Source organism: Crocodylus siamensis, chromosome 1 (genome assembly GCF_052110815.1).
Source record: "Crocodylus siamensis isolate JL-2025a chromosome 1, ASM5211081v1, whole genome shotgun sequence".
NCBI lineage: Eukaryota > Metazoa > Chordata > Crocodylia > Crocodylidae > Crocodylus > Crocodylus siamensis.
Window position 1 is genome coordinate 278251087 of NC_143395.1, and position 22806 is coordinate 278273892.

At 42.5% G+C, this 22806-nt stretch overlaps 1 protein-coding gene across 4 annotated transcripts in view; it reads left to right on the forward strand.

Annotated features, from left to right (window-relative positions):
• Positions 1-22806, forward strand: part of GPM6B (glycoprotein M6B) — a 165043-nt gene that overhangs the window by 82640 nt on the left and 59597 nt on the right. The window contains exon 1 of one of the 4 annotated variants that reach the window (XM_090063573.1): positions 17777-17795. The exons of the other annotated variants lie outside the window; for them this stretch is intronic. Coding sequence (XP_089919699.1) covers positions 17792-17795 — 4 coding nt within the window. The 5' untranslated portion in view covers positions 17777-17791. Of the gene's footprint in view, positions 1-17776; positions 17796-22806 lie in introns of those variants that run through there. 4 annotated transcript variants of the gene reach the window in all.

Here is a 22806-nt window from a genome sequence, read left to right on the forward strand (position 1 = left end):
ATAGTGAACACAACTTGCATCTGCCCTTTGGTGGTGGGGAGGCAAGGGCTGGGGGGTGGAAATAAATCTTAGAGCAGGTTTCATCATTTTTAAACCAGTTGATGTGTGCCAAAATTTTGTTCTGTTATGTGTATACACCACTTTTGCCTGCCAAACTTTTTTTTGTGTGTGTTATGGATATAGACTGGTTTCTGATGATAACTTACACTAGTAAAAGTGTAGAATATATATATAAGCATAGGAAAGTGTGGATTTTTGGGTTACTTTTTTAAATCCAAAATTTAGGGATTTTTTTTCTTAATTCGGAGAGAACCAGGGTCCCTAGTGATTTTTTTTTTTTTTTTTTTTTTTTTTTTATATAGTTACATATGGTATATACATGCCCAAGTACTGAATGTGCAAATTCCTGAATTCACAGAACAGTAAATGGTCAGTATGTTGCAGCTGTCTTGGGTATGTCTTCCTGGTTGACTCCTGGACAGCTCCCTGCTCAACATAAAACTACTTGTTGGATCTCATCCTGAGTTGCTTCAGGCATGTCTGCAGCAGCTTCAAGCAGCACATTCTGAGTGGGACAGCACTTGGCATGCCCTGCTTGCATGCTTAAAACCTGGAAATACATCAGTGAGGCTGTTCATGGGGTCATTCCCAGTGGCTTCTTTTGCTCTGTCTCCGGTGTACTTGAGTGTGGCCATTGGGACTAACTTCAAAGAAACCTCACTGGTATATTTTTGGATTTAGAACACGTGAGTGGGAGTGGATGGGCTGGCGGGCTCAGGGCCTTTCTGGCTGGGACATGCTGCTGCTGCAGTAGACATAACTTAGCTCCTCTTGCACTTAGGAGCATTGGACCTTGCACAGGATTCTCAATTCCTCTCCTGGGGCTTGTGCTTCAGGTAGTATAATACTGAGCCTGATGGTGTCCAAGTCCCTTTTTTTTATTTTATTTTTTTACAATAGTTCATCGTCTTCTGTTCTTTGGCAAGGAGAAGCTTCCTACCCATGCCATCTTTACTTCAGATTTAGAGCTAAAATGCAAAATTTGAATCCAGTGGCTGTTCTAGAGACGGCAACTGGTTCTGTGCCTTATCTAAAAATATTAAATCGCATATAAGATAAGGTTAAGGACTGCTACATTTTTAAAGTGGAATACAAAGTTTACATTTGTAATGCCAATTAAAGACTCTGGAGTCCAATTTTAAAACATTTCAGCTCTGAAAACTGCTATACTACATGCAGAACTAAGCCACTAGTTATCCTGAAGCCAAAACTGGCAATTATAAAACCTCTTCATGCTGGCTGCCAGTCATACAGTTCATTATAAGGGAGGTCATTTTTCCCTTCAGGAATGAATGTAGCTTTTGAACACACTTTTCTAGTTTTACTTGGTCACAATGCTGCTGAATTGTTTTAACAATAACCTCCTGATGAGAAACTAACTTTCTTCTTCCTGGAAAAGAATATCGTGTTGATTCTTGCAGCCACTTTTAGAACTACACTTTTAGAACTACAGGATATGATTTTTTTTTTTAAATTTGTTTTATTTTTTTAATTAAAGAGCTGAAGATTTTGGCACGAATGAAGGGCAAATAACTACTAATTCCTGGCTTCTACTTCTCTCTCTCTCTCTCCTTTTCAAGGCTGAGAATGCATAGAATGGGGAGTACTATAATAGAAGTTTTTAAAATTTAGCTTCAATTTTAAAAAAAAATGCATATATTAAAAAAGCTGTCTTTTGTATCTTAGGAAAAACTGTTCAAAATTTAGTCCACAAAAAATCTGTCACGCACTGAATATGGCAACAGGGTCACATGATGTTGGCAAGAAGCAAGGGGGAGGTGTGCAATATATTTCTAGAAGAGGAGGAAAAAATGCTGTATAGTAAAAGCTGAGTGTTGTGCTGTGTTAGAGTTTGTTAACCATTACCACACACATACACACTTGTATCATGCAGAACAGTATTTTCTGTAAAATTCGAAATTTTCAAAACAAAGTAGTGCATATGTAAGCATAGGGGAAATGGATTGTTAGTGCAGCAAACTGTTGTGTAGAGATTGCCTGGGGAGGTCTTGTTCCTGCAATAAGGGGCCAAACTGGAGTGGTATACATGTGTCTTGCTCCTTGGCATCTACAATACTAGGTTTTTTTTTATGGGGCTGTACCTACAATTCACAATGAGTGAATATATTACACAATGAGCTATGTGATGCTACGTAGCCATAGCAATGTGCTGGCAGTGTAGCATCTGTGGACATCTGCATGTGACCAGTAGCTATTTCGCTGTAGTGATGCACTCCCCTGGTATAGGACACCGCTACAGTACAGTAGCTGCTAAAAATAACCGTGCACCATGCGTATAGTGCAGTACAGGCTGTCACTGTGCTGTGATTTAGTACTTCCCTTTGGAAGTACTAAATCACGCATAGTAACAACATCGCCATAGCAACATGTGTAAATGCACTCAGTGACTCTCATATGAGAGAGCGGTATAGTTATATGAGTAAAAATGTAACATGAGCCTGAACGATCTAACTTAGTGTAAAGATTTGTCTGGATCCGACAAGGTGAGAAGAACCCATCATTTGATGCCAGTGGTTCTGAGGAATTTTAACTCCACCTGAGTTTCTTTCCATGCTTGCTGCCCCATATCCCTCTTCCCCTTCCTCTCTCAAATTATAGAATAGAAAACAGTTTAGACTTCTTTTAGACATTTTTTACTCCTCAGTAACTCATCAAATTCTGAATTCTTAAGCAGGTAACACAATTTTAGTTCGCACCCTGTAGTCAGAGCTATCCAATTCAAATCTTCTGCAAGACTTTTGACTTGCAGTGTAACCGTGGAAAAGACTTTTGAACACTTTTATGCCATAAACATTTAAGCAGGATAAAAAGGTTCAGTTGAACTTAAAATCAGACACTGCATCATAACTGGTCTGTTTGTCTGTGTTTGTTATTCTTTGGGGGGGAGGGTTGTTTGCATTTTTCAGAGTTAAATACAAAACAGAAGCAAAGTCTCCTGTAAAGCTTGTCCAGGAGTAGACCGTACTGCAACAATTGTGCAATTTTGCTCTTCAAGCCATGTAGGTTAATGAAGGAAAAACATCCATGGCATAGATTAACTTTAGCTGGTTTGGTGGAAAAAGTTGTGCCTTTCACAAAAATTTGTGACTTCCAAAAAGCAGTCGCCTTTTGTGCCAACAAATCTTTCTTTTCTTACTGCTTCACAGCAAAGCAACTCGCTACAAATCTATGTTCGAAAACTCTAGTTTATCTGAGATGCCCAGATCAATATATTTTCTGAGGATGGGGAGATGTACAAAACTTTTGCCTGTTCACATTCAAGGAAATTCCAAATCAGTTAATCATATGCCAGAATGGTTGGAGATAAGTGGGGTTAGGTTTTCAGGTTAGTAATCATATTAGTTATGATATACAATGGCAGATAAGAATAATTCTGCTCATTGTTTTGTCTATAGTAATCTGAGAGTGTTACTTTATATCAGTGGCATTTAGATTTTTTTTTTTTTTTTTGGCCCCATGGGCCAGATGACGGGTGTGGAGCCTGTCCTCCAGTCAGATGGGACTGACACTATTGCAGTTTTAATCTCCATTTCATTCCGTTTTAAATTTGGAGCCATTTACCTCAGTTGTATTGTGACAAACAGGCAGATATAGCAGCTATACAGTAACAACCTGCTGCAGGTTCCTAAGGGGCAAGCCCCTCTCCCCCCTTTTGAAGCAATCTTAAGTTACTGCTGCCTGTAGCCAGAGACCTGCATTTCAGAATAGGTCATCAACAGATATTAGGGAGTTCCCAAAGTTGTCATGAACAGCAAGAAATTTCCTGACCAAAAAGGAGCAAAGATGTTACTGATAGAATTTTTAAAAGCAGGAAGAAACTGTACTGTGGAAACATGCAGTCGATTGAAACACAGTGGTTCTCAGTGCTCTACTCCAAGCCCTTGCATAGTAGACAGGGTTGGAATTGAGTTCAATACTGAAAATATACACTGCTGCATCTGGAGAGTCCTTAAAGTGGTTAGCAGCACATAATACGATGTAACTAAATGCCTGCCTGGGTTCTGATGCTTTTAAAATCTTACATATATTTTTCTTTGAATTAAAATACTGATTTATCAGATCCCAAACACTTTAACTTATTACCTTACTTTAATGTATGAGATGTGCTTATGGTAGCTCAAATTAAAAAAAAAACAAAAAAAAAACAAAAACCAGAACTAAAACCAACACTTTATTACAGGCAGTCCCCAGACTTATGACACAATTGGCTCCTGAAACTCGTGTTTTAAGTTGAAATGTTATAACTCGGAACCAATTTTCTCATAAGAAACAGTATTATAAATGGATTGGTTCCTGAACCAAGGCCCAATACCCTATTTTCACCAAAAATGATGTACAAAATTCTGGGGTAATTATAGATGAGTAATATAGCTACATTTAATGTATGTCATATTGTAAATAGCAATCATATTGATTTGGAAAGGGCTTCTTTGATGTGACTTCTTTGGACTTTTTGAAAAGCTCTTGGCTGGACTTTTTGAAGGGTTCTTGGCTGGAGTCTTCTCAGGAGTCTTGGCTGAAGGTTTTTCTGGAGTCTTGTCTGCTTGCTTAAAGAAAGCATCCAAGGAAGTTTGGACTGATGTTCTCCAGAGAGATGAGCAGTGCAGCTAACTTGTTTGCTGGCATGGCGTCGCATCAGATCAAGCATTGTAAAGTCAAAACTTATGTCAAAGTTGAAACAGGGTGTCAATTTTTATAAACCTTGTAAGTGCAAAATGTTGTAACTCGAAATGTTGCAAGTCGAGGACTGCCTGTATAATGAAAATATAGTGTTCCCCGCCATCACATTCCCAAACAAAACTCCATACTCCAGCACCTCCAGCTGTTGTCAGAGGCTGCTGCAAAACATCATTTAAGGAAGATAACCAGATCTGTGCTGTTTTGGAACAAATGATGGACTGAATACTAAAAGCAATGGGACACTGGGGTGAAGAAAAAGGTCTAATGTCCAGGTGTGGCACTTGTGTCTAGGAAAAAATGTTTGTGTGCAGAAAAACAAATGAACTAGTCTGACACCAGGACTGCACTTATCTAGATAAGAGGCACCCAGACTAATGCACTAAAAAATTAGCATGATCTTTCTGGATTCGGAGTCGGTAAGTGCAGTTTGTGTTTTGTTTCATGTTTTTTGTGTGTTTTCTCTCTTTGCTGGTGGAAAATTTACTCAATGCTGGTAGTTTAAGCTGCTTTTAACATATGCAAGTGGGCTGCAAATTTCTATTGGTATAATCACGGGTGACTACTGACTTGCAACAAAGTATCTTCGAAAATAGAGACTTCGGAAGTCAATGAAGGTCCTGCTTTACAAGCCTGTCATGCTGACCACCGTCCTCTACTGCAGTGAAAGCTGGACCATCTACTGATGGCACATTAAGACCCTCGATCTTTCACCAGCGGTGCTTGCATCAAATCATGGGGATCAAATGGGAGGATCGCCAGACCAGCACAAGCGTCCTCCATGAAGCTGCATCCACCAGCCTCAAATTCTTGCTCTTGAGAAATCAGCTCTAATGACAGGCCACTGCATCCAGATGTCTAAGAACTGCCTCCCTCACCAGTTTCTCTTTTCTCAGCTCTCTGTTGGCCAATGCTCAAAGGGTAGCTGAAGGAAACAGTACAAAAATGCATTCGAAGTCACCCTCAAGGACAGAGACATAGACACCAACTGTTGGCTGTGTGGTGTGGTGCCACCTGGTCCAACAAGGCATGCACCAATTCAAGGCCCGAGTACCAGATACTGAGGTGGAACAGCGGCAGCAGTGGAAGGAGAAGAAGACCAACCCAGGGCTGTGAATCCCACTCCCCTGTGCGATAACATGCCCCCATTGCCAAAGAATGTGTGTATCCAGAATCGAGCTCCTTAGTCACCTGAGGACCCATCAAGCCTGATGGACATCATCCTTGACTTCAGAGGACTGCTGATAATGACTGACTTGGGTTTATTAACATCTATTTGATATAGAAGACCAAGAAAAACATTATTGAGCTTTTTCTGAAAAGGTTTAAAATAAAAGGATTGCCAGAATGATTATCTAATGCTATTTAGGTATGAATTAATGAAATATAAGATCTACTGGATAAAAGGAAGAGTACAATCAACCTAAAAATGTTTGAAATGATCACTTTAACGTCGCAAATAAAAGTTTTATTTTTTTAAGAGGGAAGAAAATAAGTCAGTACCACCCAGAATTTCTATACTCTTTTTTTCTCCTTGCTCTTTTCTTCCTTAACTTCCTTCTTTCTCTGCTCTTATTGCTCCCCCACCTCATCCTCTTTCATGCAGCAGTTTATACATGGTTAGATCCCACAACTTTTAAGCCTTGATCTAGTCGAGTCAAATCCTGTAGCTGACTGAGGAGGCAGCTCTACATGTAAAACACTTCTATGCTAGGACACATTAGCAGGATTATGGCAGTTTACATGCGGACAAGTTGCAATTTACAAGTGGCACAGGTGATGGTACTTGGCAGGAAGACATGAATGCCTTGGAGAATCCACCACCCACAGACGATGGAAGGTGCTCTTCCTTGGAGTTCCATATTCAGGAATGGAAGGTTCTATTAACTCTCCATAAGATAAATATTTTCATATAAAAACAATTAATTTTGCCAACCTGGCAGAACGGGTAAAGATAAAGTACTTCTTAATAAAGCTAAATATTTCATATCTAGAAATCAAGAATGAAGGTGATGTTTACACTCTGCTTTTCAAAATAATTCCCCAGTGTCCCTGAAAAAGGGACTGCACCGTGAGTAGTTGATTGGGAGTGAAACCCCAGACGGCACTGTTGGTTTACAGTGGCCAAGAGAATAAATATGCCTGCTGGATATATAAGTGGGAATATTTTAACAAGTAAGGAATAGTATTATCCCTCTTTATGAAATAAGCAAGTCTGCTACATGAATGCCATTTCCTGTTCAAGTGTCAGCGTTTGGAACAAATGCTGACAGTTGGCAAGAAGTTGGTTGGTTTAAAGAACTAAAGGATTGATTTCAGGTCTGGAAAACCTGTCCCAGTCTAGAGGCTGGAAGTTAAAGCTAGACAAATCCAGGCTAGAATTTTTAACCATGCAGGTTAATCATTGTAGCAACTTCTTCCTGAAGGGCTTGGTGGAAATCCTTAGCAACCAAAGTTTTTGTTTTTTGTTTTTAAATCTAGATCAGACATCTTTCCTAGCATTGGTGCAGTACCTCAGACAGAAGTTAATCTTGGTGCAAGAAACACCTGGAGGAGAAATGTTATGGCTTATGTTAAGAGTATGGTTTGTGATCTGGAACAGATCCACCAGCAACTGGAAGGAGGCCATCAATCTGCTTCCTCTAGGCCACTAAACATCTGTCAGACTGTAACTGGCAGTTAAAGAATGCACTCTGTGTTGCCAAAACGTCTAAGCAGTTCTGGCAATTGTAAGGGAATGTGGGTTAGCTTCACCAGTCCCCTGATCATAAAAATTGTATATACCTCTTTGAATTCCAGCATAAGACAAATTGATATTTTACCACATCAGTAACTTGGATAACCTTTTTGTTAAATCCAAAGGTCTGTAACAGTTATACTTCAAGTCTGTCTCTCCCAGACTGATATTCTAGTCACCTAAGTTCATCTTTTGTGTATGTTCCAGCCTTGTGGGCACTTTTTTTTTTTTTTTTTTTTTACACTTTATCCCTCCAAAGATGTGGTGATTTAAGACACAAAATGCATGGGGTTCACAATGGTAGCTGAAGCAATTACTCTTTTACTTTTTTTTTCTAATGTTCTCTCTACAGATCCAGACAAAATGTTAGGCATCAGGACAGCCTTCCTCACCTCACATTCTTCCCCACTGTGTTTCATTTTTGGACTTTGGTCCACCTGTATTCAGGGTCCAACCCTTTCTCTTCTTGCACAGCACTGCTATCCTGCTTCTGGTCTCTCCTCCTTTTCTATAAAAGGATTAGCACGTGAGTTCCTCTTAAAGTTACAGTCTTCCCTGTCTGAGCAGCCCTCCCTTCCCTTCCACAGCGCTGAGCTTAGGCGGGGCATGGCCAGGCCCAGCGGGATGCTCTGATTAGGGAGGGGTTCCCCCACCTTGCTGGTCATTGAGGGAGCCAGCAGGGGTTTATACAGCATTTATCACCCCATCGGCAAAACAAAAGGATCTCTCAGTTCAAGCTCTTCTTAAATAACTTTTCCCAAGGAAGGAATGGAGGGATACTATCAACTACCTGTTGATTAGCTCCAAAGAACCTTAAGCCACTGTCCTGTCTGCCTTTGTCTTCTCTCCCACAGCATGGGTGTAGCTAGTATGTGGTATGCTAATTTTGAGTGATGTCTGTGTATGGCAGAGGGGAGGGTGGAAATCCTTGGTTGAGCACAAAGTGGGGGGAGAGGGTGGATCAGGAGAAAGCCAGGCAGACACCCTGTACCTGAAGTCTCTGCTGGAGCTTCAGCCAGGGAGCAGAGGGAAGGAGCCAGCCCTGCTCAGCTGAAGCAGAGAGCAGAGCCCTGCCCAGCAAAGCATTTGGGATTCTGGGGGACTGATTTAATTTCAACCAGGAAGGTTGCATAAACCTATTTGACCCAAATCGGTTAAGTCTGATACTACATTTAACCAGGCTTATTTCAGACCAGTTTAAGTCATTTTGAAACCAGTTTATGGGCACTGAACATGTGTTCTGTTTATAGGTTTAAACCAGTTTCTGATCACATAAACTGGTGTATGTATAATGTCTGTCCCTAGGGTTTAATGATCCCCTGTTAGCCCTGTTACATCACCTCTTGGAACTTCATTTTGAGATGGAAGTAAAAAAAACAGTGGAGGAGACAGACAAGCCTTTCAATTAAAACTTTCTCTGGTTTTGAGACGTGTTTAGAGAACCCATAGAGCACACGATTCATAAGTTGTACAAGGAGACATTTCATAAATTATCATGTTGTTTAGCTCCTTGAGATTGCATTGCACTCTGCCTGCTGCTGTCTTAGAGCAGGAATGTCACAGATTAACCCTGCACTCTCCCCAAGTGCCATCCTCTCCTGCCCCTGCTGATCTGCTGCTCTGCTTTCTGCTTCTAGTCCTGTGCTCTCTGCCTTATCTGCTGCTCTACAGTCACCTTCTTTCCCTTTGCTCCCTGCTTGATTTTCTGCTTTGTTTTCTGCTTCCTGCTCTGTCTGCTGCTGTTCTGCTTGTCCCTTCTGTGAACTGCCACGTGCCACACAGGCACCTTTTATGCCACAGTTGGTCATCCCTGCTGTAAAAGAAGGCTTAGGCACAGGCTTCTGTGAAAAAGCATCCGAACGCCACCTGATAGTGCAAGGTAGGGTGGGAATATTTTTATCAACCAAAATATCTTTGAGTATCACTGGGTGCATCTACACGTTGATTTAAAGCACTTTTCCTAATGTCCAGTAAATTTAGTATCTCCATTGTCAGGTACTAGAAAAAGCCACAGTAGCCTAAATGGGCTAATTCACATTAAAGCACATGTGTAGATGCACCCACTGAGTTTCATTGCCTTTTGCTATTGCTGAATGTTTGATGTTTAAAAGATGCACCTGTGAGGATGCCACATCTGTGCTGGACAGTACAAATCGCCAGATGCTGGCAGTACTTATAGTAATGCTGGATATGTTATTTTTAGGGACAGTGTAAAAATATTGATCTCTATCCATATAAATACTAGAACACTGAAGTTCAGGTTTTGACCCAGGAAAATGAGACATAAGCTACAAAACCAGAACACCACATGAATTAAATCTATGGCACACGTGTACTTTGGCCAATAGATTATGGAGTCTACTGTGGCCTAGATTTTCAAAAGCCAGTTAGTTGCATTGAAACAGTGTATGGAATTTAAATTACTTTCCTCCTCAGAATAACCAGTGGGTGTATTTTGCTCATGACTGCTCAGCTCTGTGAGGGTTTGATATAATACATTTCTGCTAAAGGAATTCAATAAAGCTAACAGGGCTGGTGAGAGAGGGGGTTCACTGTACCTTTTGAAGTAAAATAATTTGCTCCAGTTAATCCGTAGGCATATGCAAACATTGTAGGCTTCAGTTTCTAGCAGTAATAAGCAAATGAACCTGTTCTTGTCTCTGTTTTAGCAAATTCAGATCTACAGGATTTTTCACTACCCACTACTTCTCCAGAATAGAGCTGCTTCCTAATATTGTATTATAAAGGGTCTCTCTTGCTTGGCTCCTCATGTTCAGGGATCCAGGTTTTCTGTCTGCCATGGAAAAACATGGTAAAACTGGGATTTTCCCATTTTGAGGAGAAATGCACAGGAAACAGTGGGTTTCCCCTTGCAAGCTGGCAGGCTGCATGGACTCCTGGGGGGAGCAAATGCCCCCCAGATTTGTGGTGGGGCTGGTATGAGCTGCCAGCTGCAGGCAGAGCTCCCTGCCCTGCTGCCCTCCCTGCAGGGCCTCTGCAGCCCAGTAAATGGAACCTGGTTTGGCAGGGAAGAGCAAGGCAGGAAAGCTCCTTGCCACCACGGGGCCCATACCTCCATGGTGAGGTGTCCCCTGCCTACCTGCCAGCAGAGGGGATGGTAGCACAGTTGTACCCCATGCTGTTACAAGGTGGGCAGGGGATGCCTCACCAGGGCAACGCAGGGCTCCTGTGGCAGCAACAAGCTTTCATGCCCTGCTCTGCCCTGCCATGCTAGGCCCCACCTCCTGGAGTGCAAAGGCCCCAGGGGAGGGCAGCAGGGCAGAGAGCCCCAAGCCCACGGTAGGCAGCCCACACCCCTTCCTCTTTCCCCTGATGGGCTCTGCTCTCACTGTGCTACCTGTGGAGGAGGGGGAGCCAGGCTCCATGATCCACTCTGCTGTAGTAACAGCCACTGCCTCCTGTGGCTGGCAGCTGGGGCTTAGGTGCTGCAGACCCAGATTTCTGGCCCCATAGCCCTAGCAGTTGGAGGCCCCCTCCAGCAGGGCTGGGAGAGAGGCAGGAGGCTGTTACTGGGGAGTGAGGGCTGCTGGCAGGGCTTGGGAGGCTGTGCCTAGGGAGCGGCAATGGCATGGACAGGGTGCTGGCATATCATGGCTGCTCAGTGCCACAAAGCAGTGGTGGGGTAGGGGTGGCAGCCGCAGCTGGACTCGTGTCTTGATGAGTGAAGGGAGCAGGGTATCTGACTTTCCATGATTAAAAGAGAACCTCAAGTCAAACACCAGATTTACAGGTATTTAGAATTTATTTCATTATAGTGACTGAGGCACTGGTAGGCTTCCAAACTGCTTTAAAATGGTAAATATTAGCTCTGTGTGAACAGGGAGGTATTCAATTCAGATTTGGAAGAGAATGATTTGATTTGGTCATTCGAATCACTGTCCCCATTCGATTTGGCCGAATCAGAGATTCAGTGCAGATTCGGCCTTGATTCGGATCAGGTGGCTACAGGTTCTCCCACAGTTCCTCCAGCTGTGCCTGCCTCTTTCCCAGGCAGGGGGAGCTGCCGGAGAAGCCCCCATGGCTACCCCGCCTGGCCCCACGCCCCACCCAGCCCCAGCCTAGTCCTGGAACTTAAAAAGCAATAAAAAAAGCCCCACACACTGGCTCTGGCAGTAGCAATCGGGACCTCTAGATGCTCGTGGCAGAGCCTTCCTGCGCAGCAGGGATTGTCCCCCCCACCACCCGCCTGGCACCCATGTGACAGCTGCCTATGGTGCAGGTGCAACACAGCTCAACAGAGCACCATGCATTGCCTGGGAGCTGGAGCTGAGCAGTGCTGAGCTCCAGCTGACACGTGGAGCTGCCCCAGGTCCCAGACAGTGCGCAGCACCCTGCCGAGCCATGCTGCACCCGGATCATAAGGCAGCTGTCACATGGGTGCCAGGCAGGGGGGATGATCCCCACTGCCCCACCCCATGCTGTGCGGGGGAGGGTGCTGCCACAAGTGCCCAGAGACCTTGAATACTGCTGCCAGAGCCAGTGAGTGTGAGGCCTTTTTAAAGTACTAGGAGGCTGGGCCAGGCAGGGGATGGGGTTGGGTAGGGCAGCCATAGGGGCTTCTCCTGCAGCTTTTGGCTGTGCCTTCCTGTGCCCCAGTGGGGGGAGCCACAGAGGCTATGCCCCACTGCTGCTTGCCCAGCTAGCATAGGGGGTGTGATAGAGGTGCGGCTTGCTCCGGGTGCCAGCAGGGCATAGCACACTCCCAGCACTGCCATAACCACATCAGAAGGGCTCTGCCCTGCTGCTGCTTGCCAGCTGGCCCAGGGGGACACAGGATGCTTGTGCAGCAGCCCTGGGAGCAGGGGCTATGCCGTGCTGCTGCTTGCCCTGGGAGCAGGGGCTATGCCCTGCTCCTGCCTGCTCTTCCCCCCCCTAGCTGGGCAAGCGGCAGCAGGGCAGAGCTCCCACTCTCAGCACTGCTGCACCCACATCCCCCTGGGCCCCAGGCAAGGGAGTAACATACTCTCCTACCTTAACTGGGCAGCTTGACCCAGTCCCAGCCCCGATCCCTCCCTGCCCCATGCCCCTTCCCTCTCCCAACCCCAGTATACCTACCAGACTTACCAGCTGGAGGCTGCTTTGTCAGCTGCCTGTTTAGTCTGTGGCTGAATCTCTGAAGCGGCTGAAGCTTTTCCAAATCTTTTCAGATGGCTTGAATCAATTCAGCGCTTCTAACTGGTCTCCCAATTTTTTGATTTGGATTTGGAGATTTGGTCCCTGAATCAGCCCGAATCCCCTTGGAATCAAATGGGCTACCAAACCTTTGCACAGCTGTGGGAAATATATCAGTAAAACATTGTGTTCAACTGATACCTATATATATAGTGGCATTTCACTTTAATCATGGAAAGATGTGGATTTTGGGGGTTTTAATCAGAAAATTTATGATTTTTTTTTAACAGAGAAAACCAGGATCCCTGCTCGTGTTGCACAGTTGATGTCTGATTAGGAGCTACTAAGTTCAGTTACCAAAACTTTAATATTATGCAATGGATGATTTTCTGCTATCAGTATAGGATGGAGGGGAAGAGTGAATGGGATGTCCTTCATGCTGTGGGTGTAGGTTTATGTGTGTTTCATTCTACTGATTTAGGAAGTTTGTGCTGGTCTTTTTTACTGCAAGCCCTCCTTGCCCGAGGTGGATCATTTGAAAGTCTGTCCGTACATAGTCTGCCATGGTATCAGATGGCTACCTCTTCTTCAGAAGTCATACCAGAAGGGATGTAGAAAGATGCACTGACAGATCTCCTTCCACAAGTGGGAAAACTTTCTCTTGCCCAATGTTCCCACCATGCAGAAAAAGCTTGGATCATACCATTGTATTTTTGCTGGAGATATCCATATAGGAGTCTTTCTAACGTTATTTTTATAGAGAACAAAGTGCAGTATAAAGCTATAGAAACTTGTTAAAACAAAAGCTTGCATTCAAATGCTACATGAGCGCTATATAGAAAAGGGCATGGGCAGATCTAGGATTTGGTAAAATGGGCTGTGGGGAGCAAGTGACCTGAGCTGCACAAGGGGCTGCAGTATTGCTCCTAGCAGGGCAGGCAGACCGTGCTGCAGGAGCAGCAAGAAGGACAGTTTTTAAAAATTCCAAAAGCGGGTAAGAATCTTCCCACCTGCTTCCCTTCCTTCCCCCAGTCCCTCTCCTTTCCTGTTTGCTGTTGTCACTGTTCCCAAATGACTTGGGGTTGGGGCTTCTGAGCTGCTCTTGCCTCACTGCAGCCAGGTTACACATGGAGCAAGCTCAGGCAGAAACAACAGTCAGCTGGTTCCTTCCCCCCCGCCCCCCATGCTTGCTTGCAATCTGTCAGGGAGCACCACGGGGACTGGGCAGGGAGGAGGGACCTGCCCGCTGCTTCAGCTCTCCCTGGCTCAGCCTGGGTCTTTGCAGAGCCTGGCAGGAAGGGGCGAAAGCAGCTCTGGAACTCTGCCCCTGCCCCCGGAGATGGCAGCAATGGTTGTGGGGTGAGGGGAGTAGAGGTACCACTGAGCAGGGAGGGAAAGGGAAGCAGGTTCCTTACTTGGTTCAGGAACCCCTTCCCCTTTTTCTAAAGTCCCCAGCTGCTGCTTCAGTGGTGTGGTTGATTAGGAAGGGGTCCCCCCTGCAATTCACGCCCCCACATCTGCCCCTGGAACAGGAGTTGTCATCCTTTTGTTACTATGGAATGTCACATGCACACATTTTTACATCATGTAATCTTTCTATCTGTAAGTTTGGCCACTCTTAAGAAGAGAGTGCCTCAGTAACATTTCTCTGTGCATCAAGATGAGATGCTCAAAACTTTTTTACCATGGGATAAGTTTAAACATACAGTGCATAGAGAGAGACTTATATCCAGATCAGTGGGCTTGATGAACATCCGCAGACATCGTCGGCAGTGGGGATGGTCCTGTCGGGGGGGGGGGGGCACGTGCCCCACCCTTCTCTCCCTATGTGTCACTTCTGGTCTGAGCAATCTATTAAAAAAAAATCTGATCCTGAAGAGGTGGGAACTGCAAAGCATAACTTTAAAAGGTCTGGTATCTGGCACTTGCCATGGACAGTCTTCCTAATTCAGGTAGTGACTTTTAAAAGATACCAGAAATTCACAGTCCTGCTTTGAAAGGTGATAGGAAGCAGCCCTATGTCAAGCACACAAACACAGCTCTGCGCATCCTTTCACAAGGAAGCCTCCAAGTGTTTCTTCAAAGACAAGTTGTTCAAGCCCACATTGATGCTGAGGACAAGGTGCTGAATGCAGTGAGAAGAAAAAGCTAATAGCAACTTCGTGTTATAAGGCAGTTTTTATACAAGTACCACCTCTAAAATTATCTCCATACTTGGATTCATTTTTGGCACTAAGCCTGGATTCGGTGTGGAGATTCTTTGGTGCTTGGAGCATATCATTTATGCAGTCACAGACAGTGGAATTAATATCCTAGATGACCATGACATCAAGAGCTCTGTGCCAGAGGACCGTTCTCACTTCAGTCATTACTTTAAAACACTGACATCTCGCCCAGTTAAGGCTGCATGGATCTGCCTTGTGTTATTAGGCAAGTCCACTTGTAGACGCATGCTATTTGCCAGAATTTACCTTCATTCCAACTCTGACTCAGTTTTGCTTTACTCCCCTTATGTTCTGGAGTAGTACACAGTGTATGGAAGTCATGGATACAATATATATTACTTCCAGATGTTGCAGCCAGAATGGATTCCATAGCCACCCTCAACACGAGCTTTACATGGAGGGAACTGAGTGAAGTTTGCAGCTGCTTTGCTCTTGATTCCATGAGACAGGAATATAAGGAGGTGCAGGATGCTTGCCCAGGCTGTGCACATGCTTCTTGGAAGAGACTGAGAGCTCATGCATGACACATGTACATAAGAGACATCCACCCTGAGAGAGGCAGAGGAATTGATGGAAGTAGAGGAAAGTGTAATTTCTCTTAAGCAGAGAAGTCATTGGCTGCTTAACTACTTCATGTCTATGTTGAAGAGGATGAGAATGGGACTGGGCAGGGGGGAGTGTCCGGGGTTCACAGACGGTGGTATTAACATTACTGGCAAGGAAAGTAAAGCCAGGTGTAACTAGTGCATTCCCATTTATAGTCTAGTAACTTTATAATGGCAGATGAACAGAATCTTTTGATTAACTTCATTGAAAGTTGAGGAGATGTTTAAATAGCATTCATGTCACCTGGATTTTTGTCCAATTATGTGATGAGGTGATATCTTCATGGCAGATTAATAATCAGAACTATTATGAATTCAGATCATTTTGATCATTTAAATTATTTTCATTTTTACTGCAATTGTGCTATGGTAGAAGTACTTCAATGGACTTTGACCATTTGCAGTGTTTCAGATATTAAATTCAACTTTGTATATCTTTTTTTTAAAAAAATAATTGTACATAAAATAACTTGTTATTCTAGGATTATAATTCTAAAACTTTGGTTATTTCCCGAACTGTATTGTTCTGAATTTACCATCCACATTGTAACCCCTTAAACTGAGTGGGCACTTGGACACATGCAGGGAGACTACTCTGATGTGCTGAAAACTCGATTTAATTGAGTTTGTTGGAGCACATGCATTGATGCTCTGTGGTAGCCTTGTGTGTCATGTGTATCAGTGGTGCAGTGTGCCTCCACACTGAGAAAATGGCAGTGGTGTGCTTTGAACAGAGACACATTTGACATGCTTTAGCTCAAAGTGCACCGCTGCTGTTTTCTGAGTGCAGAGGCACCCTGTGCTGCTGTTGCACATGACGCATCGGTGCTTTTAATTAGTGTAGCTGCTAATTAAAAGCACTCGGCACCGCTACAGGAACTTGTGTAAAAATGCACACTATGTTCTGTGTTGTTTTGTGCCAGAACAATGAAAGCTATATGTTCTCAAAGGCTGATCATTGTTCTCTAAGAAATCATACTGTTAAACTTCTTCCATCCTAAAATAACTAATAGTTGCTTTAGTAACAAGTTCTGGCAAGGTATCATGACCTGAATTATTGTAAAATATAAAAAGGATACTGAATATCTATGGCAGTTCAGATCCCAACATCTCCATGCTGAAAGAATGACTGAGTTTCTCTCCTTGTTATGCTTTGCTTCCTCCATGTCCTTCGATGGCATCTGATGAAGTGAACTTGTGGGAAGAACTGGTGGTAGTCATGTACCTTTTTGTGATGTTTATGATGTACTCTTTCTCCTTGTGCAGAACTTTCTAGGTGGGAGCACTTCTTTGCTTGTAGCTCCATGCCTATGTTAGCTGCCACTGATGAGATTGTGAAACCAATTGGAGCAAAAAGTCTGACCAAAAGTCTGCTTTGTTCAGTGTCCAAGTTGTGACTGACCGTTATTGTGTAACATCAGACTGCACAGCAGCACAACTTGACTGCGTGACCAGAACTTCTGTTGCCTGGTGCTTCCTTGCTTCCTTCTCTTTCAGTTTCCCTACTCTTTTTTACTTCTTTCACCTATTGATAGGCAGACTTACACAGGAAAACCTCTTTCCCCACGTCTCGTACACATCTTTGTTTTGGGCAGTGATGGGACCATGTTTTGGGGTTGGGGTTGTCTTTTGACATAAAGGTGGTGTAGTGATCACTGGGTTCAGTGAGTTCAGGCATACAATGAATGATAAGAACTGACAGTGAACTCTATAGCGGAGCAGTAGGAAGCCTCTGCAGACCCTCTGTCTGGCTCGACCTAACTTACTTAATGGAGGGACCATCTCCCAATTCCCAGCTTGTTAGCCTAAATAAGGGAGTGTCACTAAATTTTATAATTTATCTCACTACAGGTGGGGTAGTCCTGGCAACAATCTTAAATAAAGGGTGTTGACTACTTCCTTTTTTTTTTGTTCCTTATATTTTCAAAGAAGGGTAACTGAATCTATAACTATATTCTATGAAATGTCCCTCTCCTAGTTCAATATATCAGGAGCTCCTAGATTTCAGAATTACTTATTTTTACTGATCATATCAAATTTCCCCCAATTCCTGTAAGTTGAGCATTTCTTTTTAGTGGTTTCAGCATTAACTTATTTTTATATTCTGAAACAAATGGATATTGCACATACTGTAGAAAAAGAGAGGTGGAAGCGGAGGAGGAGGCTCTCACAATGCATGTATTCAAACGAAGTGAAAAAGTAAGTGGGATAAATATGATTGTGTCAGTAGAACTTGGAAGTGTTTTGGGCACATCATGTACCAGTAGAACATTGCTTTTTGAAGGGGAAAGAACTAGGCTTTCTAAAAGGAGCAGAATCCCAGAGAGGCCCTAATGAGTAAGTTTTACATATCAGTACAAATGCAGTTTAGCAATCTCTCTCCATTCTTTCTGACGTGTTTATTTTATAAGTAAAGTAGGATACTTAACTATTTTGATCTGCCTCTAATTCTGTCACCTGCCTTTTCAGAGTAGAAAGTTTGGTTTAGACTTTATTGTTAAAAAAACAAAAAAAACAAACCAGAACCCTGTTGTTGTAGTTGATTATATTAGATGGATCTACTTTAAATTAAAACATTTTAAATAGACTTCTGAAAATGCGGAATAAGCTTCAGGGTTTCAGAGCTTCTTCATAATCTCTTCTGGCTTGTATTGCTGTTGGATTTACGTAAGTAAATGCAGAAATGACAAATGATGCAAAGCTACAAAGAAACAATAGTTTGGTAAAAATGCGGTATTAAATGGATAATATAACCCATCTGCTCTCTTCACTTCCTACTTGGTAGTTGCATGTTATAGTGAAATAAATAGTGGAGAACCATTCCCTTGCCAGGGATTTACTTTAAGAAATATTAGATGCTCTCTGAAGACCACAGTCTGTACAATATGATAAAGATGAAATGCATCAAGTACTCTGGCTGCAAATGGTTTATTTCAATAAATACTAAAAAAGCAGAGAGAAAAAGAATGAAGTATGCAGGCAGGTTCAAACAAATACATGCAGACCACACAGATAAAAAATCTACTGCTTGGTTAAATTTAGGCCACTCTTGCTACAAGGTAGAAATAAGAAGGATTGAAATGTTCCTTGGGGATATTTTAAAGGCAGGTTTCCTGTCCTGAAAATAAAGTATAATTAACTATTAACGATTATAGCAGATTAACCTTATCCACGCAGATAAATTGGTATGTTGAAAGATATTTGTGTCAAAGTGACTAAAGTAGTTTGGAGACATCAACTTTAAATCTAACCAAGTTAAAAAAACCAACATTTTTATTCAAAAGTATCTTGAAGTACTAAACCTGCTTTTAGTCACTTTTGTCATTTTTATTCTGATCTGCTATGTAAATGTTTTTCTCGCTCCTATTTTATGAAAGACTCAAATAGGCATCCAGAGGCAGACAGATATGAAGGGAGAAAATTCTGACTACTAATAGCTAACAAACTGAGTAGACTTTTTTTCCTTTTTCAGTTATACTCATCTTAGGGGTTTCTTATTTCGCCGATGTTAAAATCCAGACTGAATTTAGTCACCAGGTTTTTTGGGTGTGTGTTTTTTTTTTTTTTTTTTTTAAGTACTCACTGTTAACTGTGTATTAATGGAATTTCTTTTGCTGCCCCTTTATTTCCTGTTTCTGTCAATATTTGCAAGCAAAGGGTTTTTTTAAAGGAAAACTTCAAATATTTGTAGACAAAACTCTTTTTCATCACCTCTTTTGCCATTAGCTCTCCTCTGTGAAACACAAACTTTAACTGTAAGATGAAGCTGACGTAGAAAAATCTTTCAGAACTTAATAGGGATGAAAAATTGCACTGCATAGTATTACTCTTGTTAACAAAACCCTGAAGAAAACCTGATATGAATGGTGAATTTTTTTACAACTGTGCCTGTAGAAGCAGGACCAGGAAGCCTAATAAATTATATGGAGTCATTCAAAGTAATCTTTAGGAAAGTTCCTGTTTATTAACCCTTATAGCTTCCCCCCCTTTTTTTGTCTTCCACCCCTTTTTTTTTTTTTTTTTAAATAAAAGGTATATTTGGAATAGGCAGCTTTGCCTGTTTAAATCTTAACTATAACACTGTTTGAAATAATTTAATGGGGTTGTCCCCAACTATGTGTGGTCCTGTACATAGACAGAATTGAACTGTAAGCTTTTTAAGTGCATAGGCACTGCTGTGCCAGTCCAGATTACTTAGGGCATTTTATCCTTGAAAATATTCACTATGTAGTAGGGTGCAAGATTTTCCCTGAACCAGTTGGGGGTCAGCTGGTACAGTACAAGTGGGGCTGCAGCCTATCTGTTTTTGTTTGGTAATTTCCCTGAAAAGGGAAAATGTCCTTGTTCTGTCACTACCCTTGGACTGTGCCCAACCCTATGCTGAGTACAATGCATAAGTGAGGGAGATCTTGCACATTCCTTCTTCCCACCCCCCCCACAGTTCTTACAGAGTATGTGTTTGTAAGGTTGTGCTGTGTAAGACAGTCAGCCTTCTTAACATGGGAATCAGAGACAACTAACACATCATGAGCTGGGTTAGTATGTAAGATTGAAGATGGAGCTTCACTCAGCAGTCTTTCCTGCCCAAATGTAGTGGTGCGGGACCCGATGATATGTGAGGTCCCTTCCAACCCCGAGCAACTATAAAATTATGCCATATAAATAAGAAAATACTATACACTGAGATTTTACAGCTGTGTTCAGGAGGCTTACCCACGCATCATCATTTGCTGATGTTTATAGCAGGTATATGACACTCCCTTGCACTTCTTGACTTAAAGAGGATGATTTTAAATAGTCTGCAGCTGTGTCTACATGACTACTGCACAGTAGCGTTGTGTAGCAGCAAGTGTGACATGAAGCTACCGCGCAATAATCACGAGCTACTGTGCTGTCAGCATAATGAAAAAGCTGTTCTTTGGTGCAACTTTGCTGTAACTCTGGTTCCTGCACAGTCATTTAGCACTTCTTTATACAATTACTAAATGACTGTGCAGTCAGTGTCTTGTGTAGACATGCCTGTGTTGCTTGGTTTAGCTCATTTATATTCTGTGCCATCAGCAACAGCAGTCTGAACTAGGCTAAAATATGGAGCTTCGGGGCAGCAGGTGAAGAATCCAGGGCTAATGTTTCTTGAAATTTAAATCATTCCTGAATGCTAGTATCTCACAGTTAAAGCTTTCTTAACTGGAATTTTCAGCTCGCCCTCCTCAGCTTTGAAGATGCCTTTCTGTTCAGGGATACAACATGCCCCTTCTGCTTCTCATCTGAATTGTGTATGCCTAAGTAGACTTCAGGGTGCTTCAGGCTCCCATGTTGTTTGAAGTATGTGCTGTTGAATAGAAATTGGGAGTTGAATGTCTTGCAACAAATATTTAAGTCTGGTATGCTTCATACAGTTGCCTGAAAAGATTGAGGACAATCTCTTGAACTGATCTTGTGCCTTGAATCAAATGCTACAGAGTTGGTGCAAAATGACTATTGTCTTACGCTGGATATTTTTCTTAACTTAGAGTGAGCTAAAAACACAGAAAAGCAAAGAGAAGCAGATTTAATGGATAATCAACCTCTGCCTGGGTGGAATAAACTTTTTAGAGAGCAGCATGGAGTACCACAAAATATTTCTGCTCACAAAAATAGTGGTGTTCTCTGATTTCCAGTGAGTCCCCATTTGCAGCCATATAAAGTTAGCATTTTTCTAGGATACTTGCCAAGAGTCAGACATGGGCAAAATCCTGAAGGCTGTTCTTTTACCAAACCCATCATTAGGTGCATATGTGAAAACAAAGTAGCGCCTAATTTGTCATTTTAGGTAGGTTGATAAGATAACTTTTTATATAGACAGTGATCTATGAAATCACTAAGAGAAATAAATGTTTCAACTGAAAAATGTAAAATTCTGAATCAATAGATGCTTGTATGAAACTCGAAGAAATAAAACGTTTTATTGGGCATAGATCCACAGACAAAAAAAATTCAACACTTTTTTTTTCTAGTGATTGTTAAGACCACTGCATTACTAAGATTGAATATGCAGTATTTTTAAGGCCAGTCAGCTCATTTAAAACCAATGGGGGAGTGAGTTAAAGTCCAGATGACCCCTAGCTTTGTACCAAAAGACCAGTTTTAGTGTAGCTTCCTTGGAGCTAAGGCAGGATGGATTGAAAAAAGACCACTCATTTTGAAAAGCATAATTCTGAAATGCTGCATTATATTTTGCCAGAAATATTCCTCCTTTTCTCTAGACTCCCACCATGTTCTCCAAGGATAGCAAGCTCATTTGCTCACACTAGATGATGTGTAAATATGGAGAGTTGGGAAGAAACTTTCCTGAGGCAAAGAGAGCTCTTGTGGAAAGCCTTGATTTTAAATCAAATATACCTTCAGTATTCTCTAAAGTAAGGTGCATTCTTGTTGGTTGGTATAGGTATTACAACCTGTAGACTTACAATTAATGAAGCCTTTATGCAACATTTGCCAAATCTTTTTACTGCAGTAGAGTAAGTTATACTCTGGTATACACTTAATAAGGAAATTCTATAGCTTCCTATCTTCAGTCTCATTAATTCTACATTTTTTTTTATATACAAGAAAATGATGACTAAGTTGTTGTTTTTGTTTAATGCATAATTACTTTTTTGCAAGTACCTGAATTTAGGATGGGAACTAGAGATTAATTCTAATGAGCTAAAGAACTTGGGACACATCTACACATTGACCTATGGTGGTGTTGTTACTGCACCATGCTTTAGTACTTCCTTTTGGTGCAGTAACCACCCATACTGTACCTTACACACAGCGCCCAGTTATTTTTAGCAGCTACTTCATTGTAGCAGCATGCTATAATGGGGGGGAGCATGCTGCTGTGACAAAGTAGCTGCTGGTCATGTGTAGCCACCCATGGACACTATGCTTGTGTAGCCACCCATGGACACTACGCTGCTGTAGCACGTCGCTAAGGTGACTTAGCATCATGTGTAGATGTGCTCTGGGTTTTCTAGAGCCAAACACTAGATCCCATCTGCGAGGATTGTGCCCATTTCTTGCACCCAGGAGAATCAAGGCTTTAGTGTACAGTGTATGAACTGTTGTGCCATATTATAAAGTTTGATGTCAAAAGTTAGAAGTTGCTCATGCTTCTACCTTCATATAGAAAAGCACTCTGCCTGTAGCTCAGGTTTTTGATAGACTTATAGATAGGGTGGCCATCCGTCCCGGCTACAAAGATGGGGCATCTGGGACACTGCCCCTTCCCTCCCTCCCTTCCTCTCTCCCAAGTCAGCTGCCTGCTGCAAGGAGAAGTGGAGGTGGAGCAGCATGCTGTGACAGGAAGCCCCCCCCCCCCCCC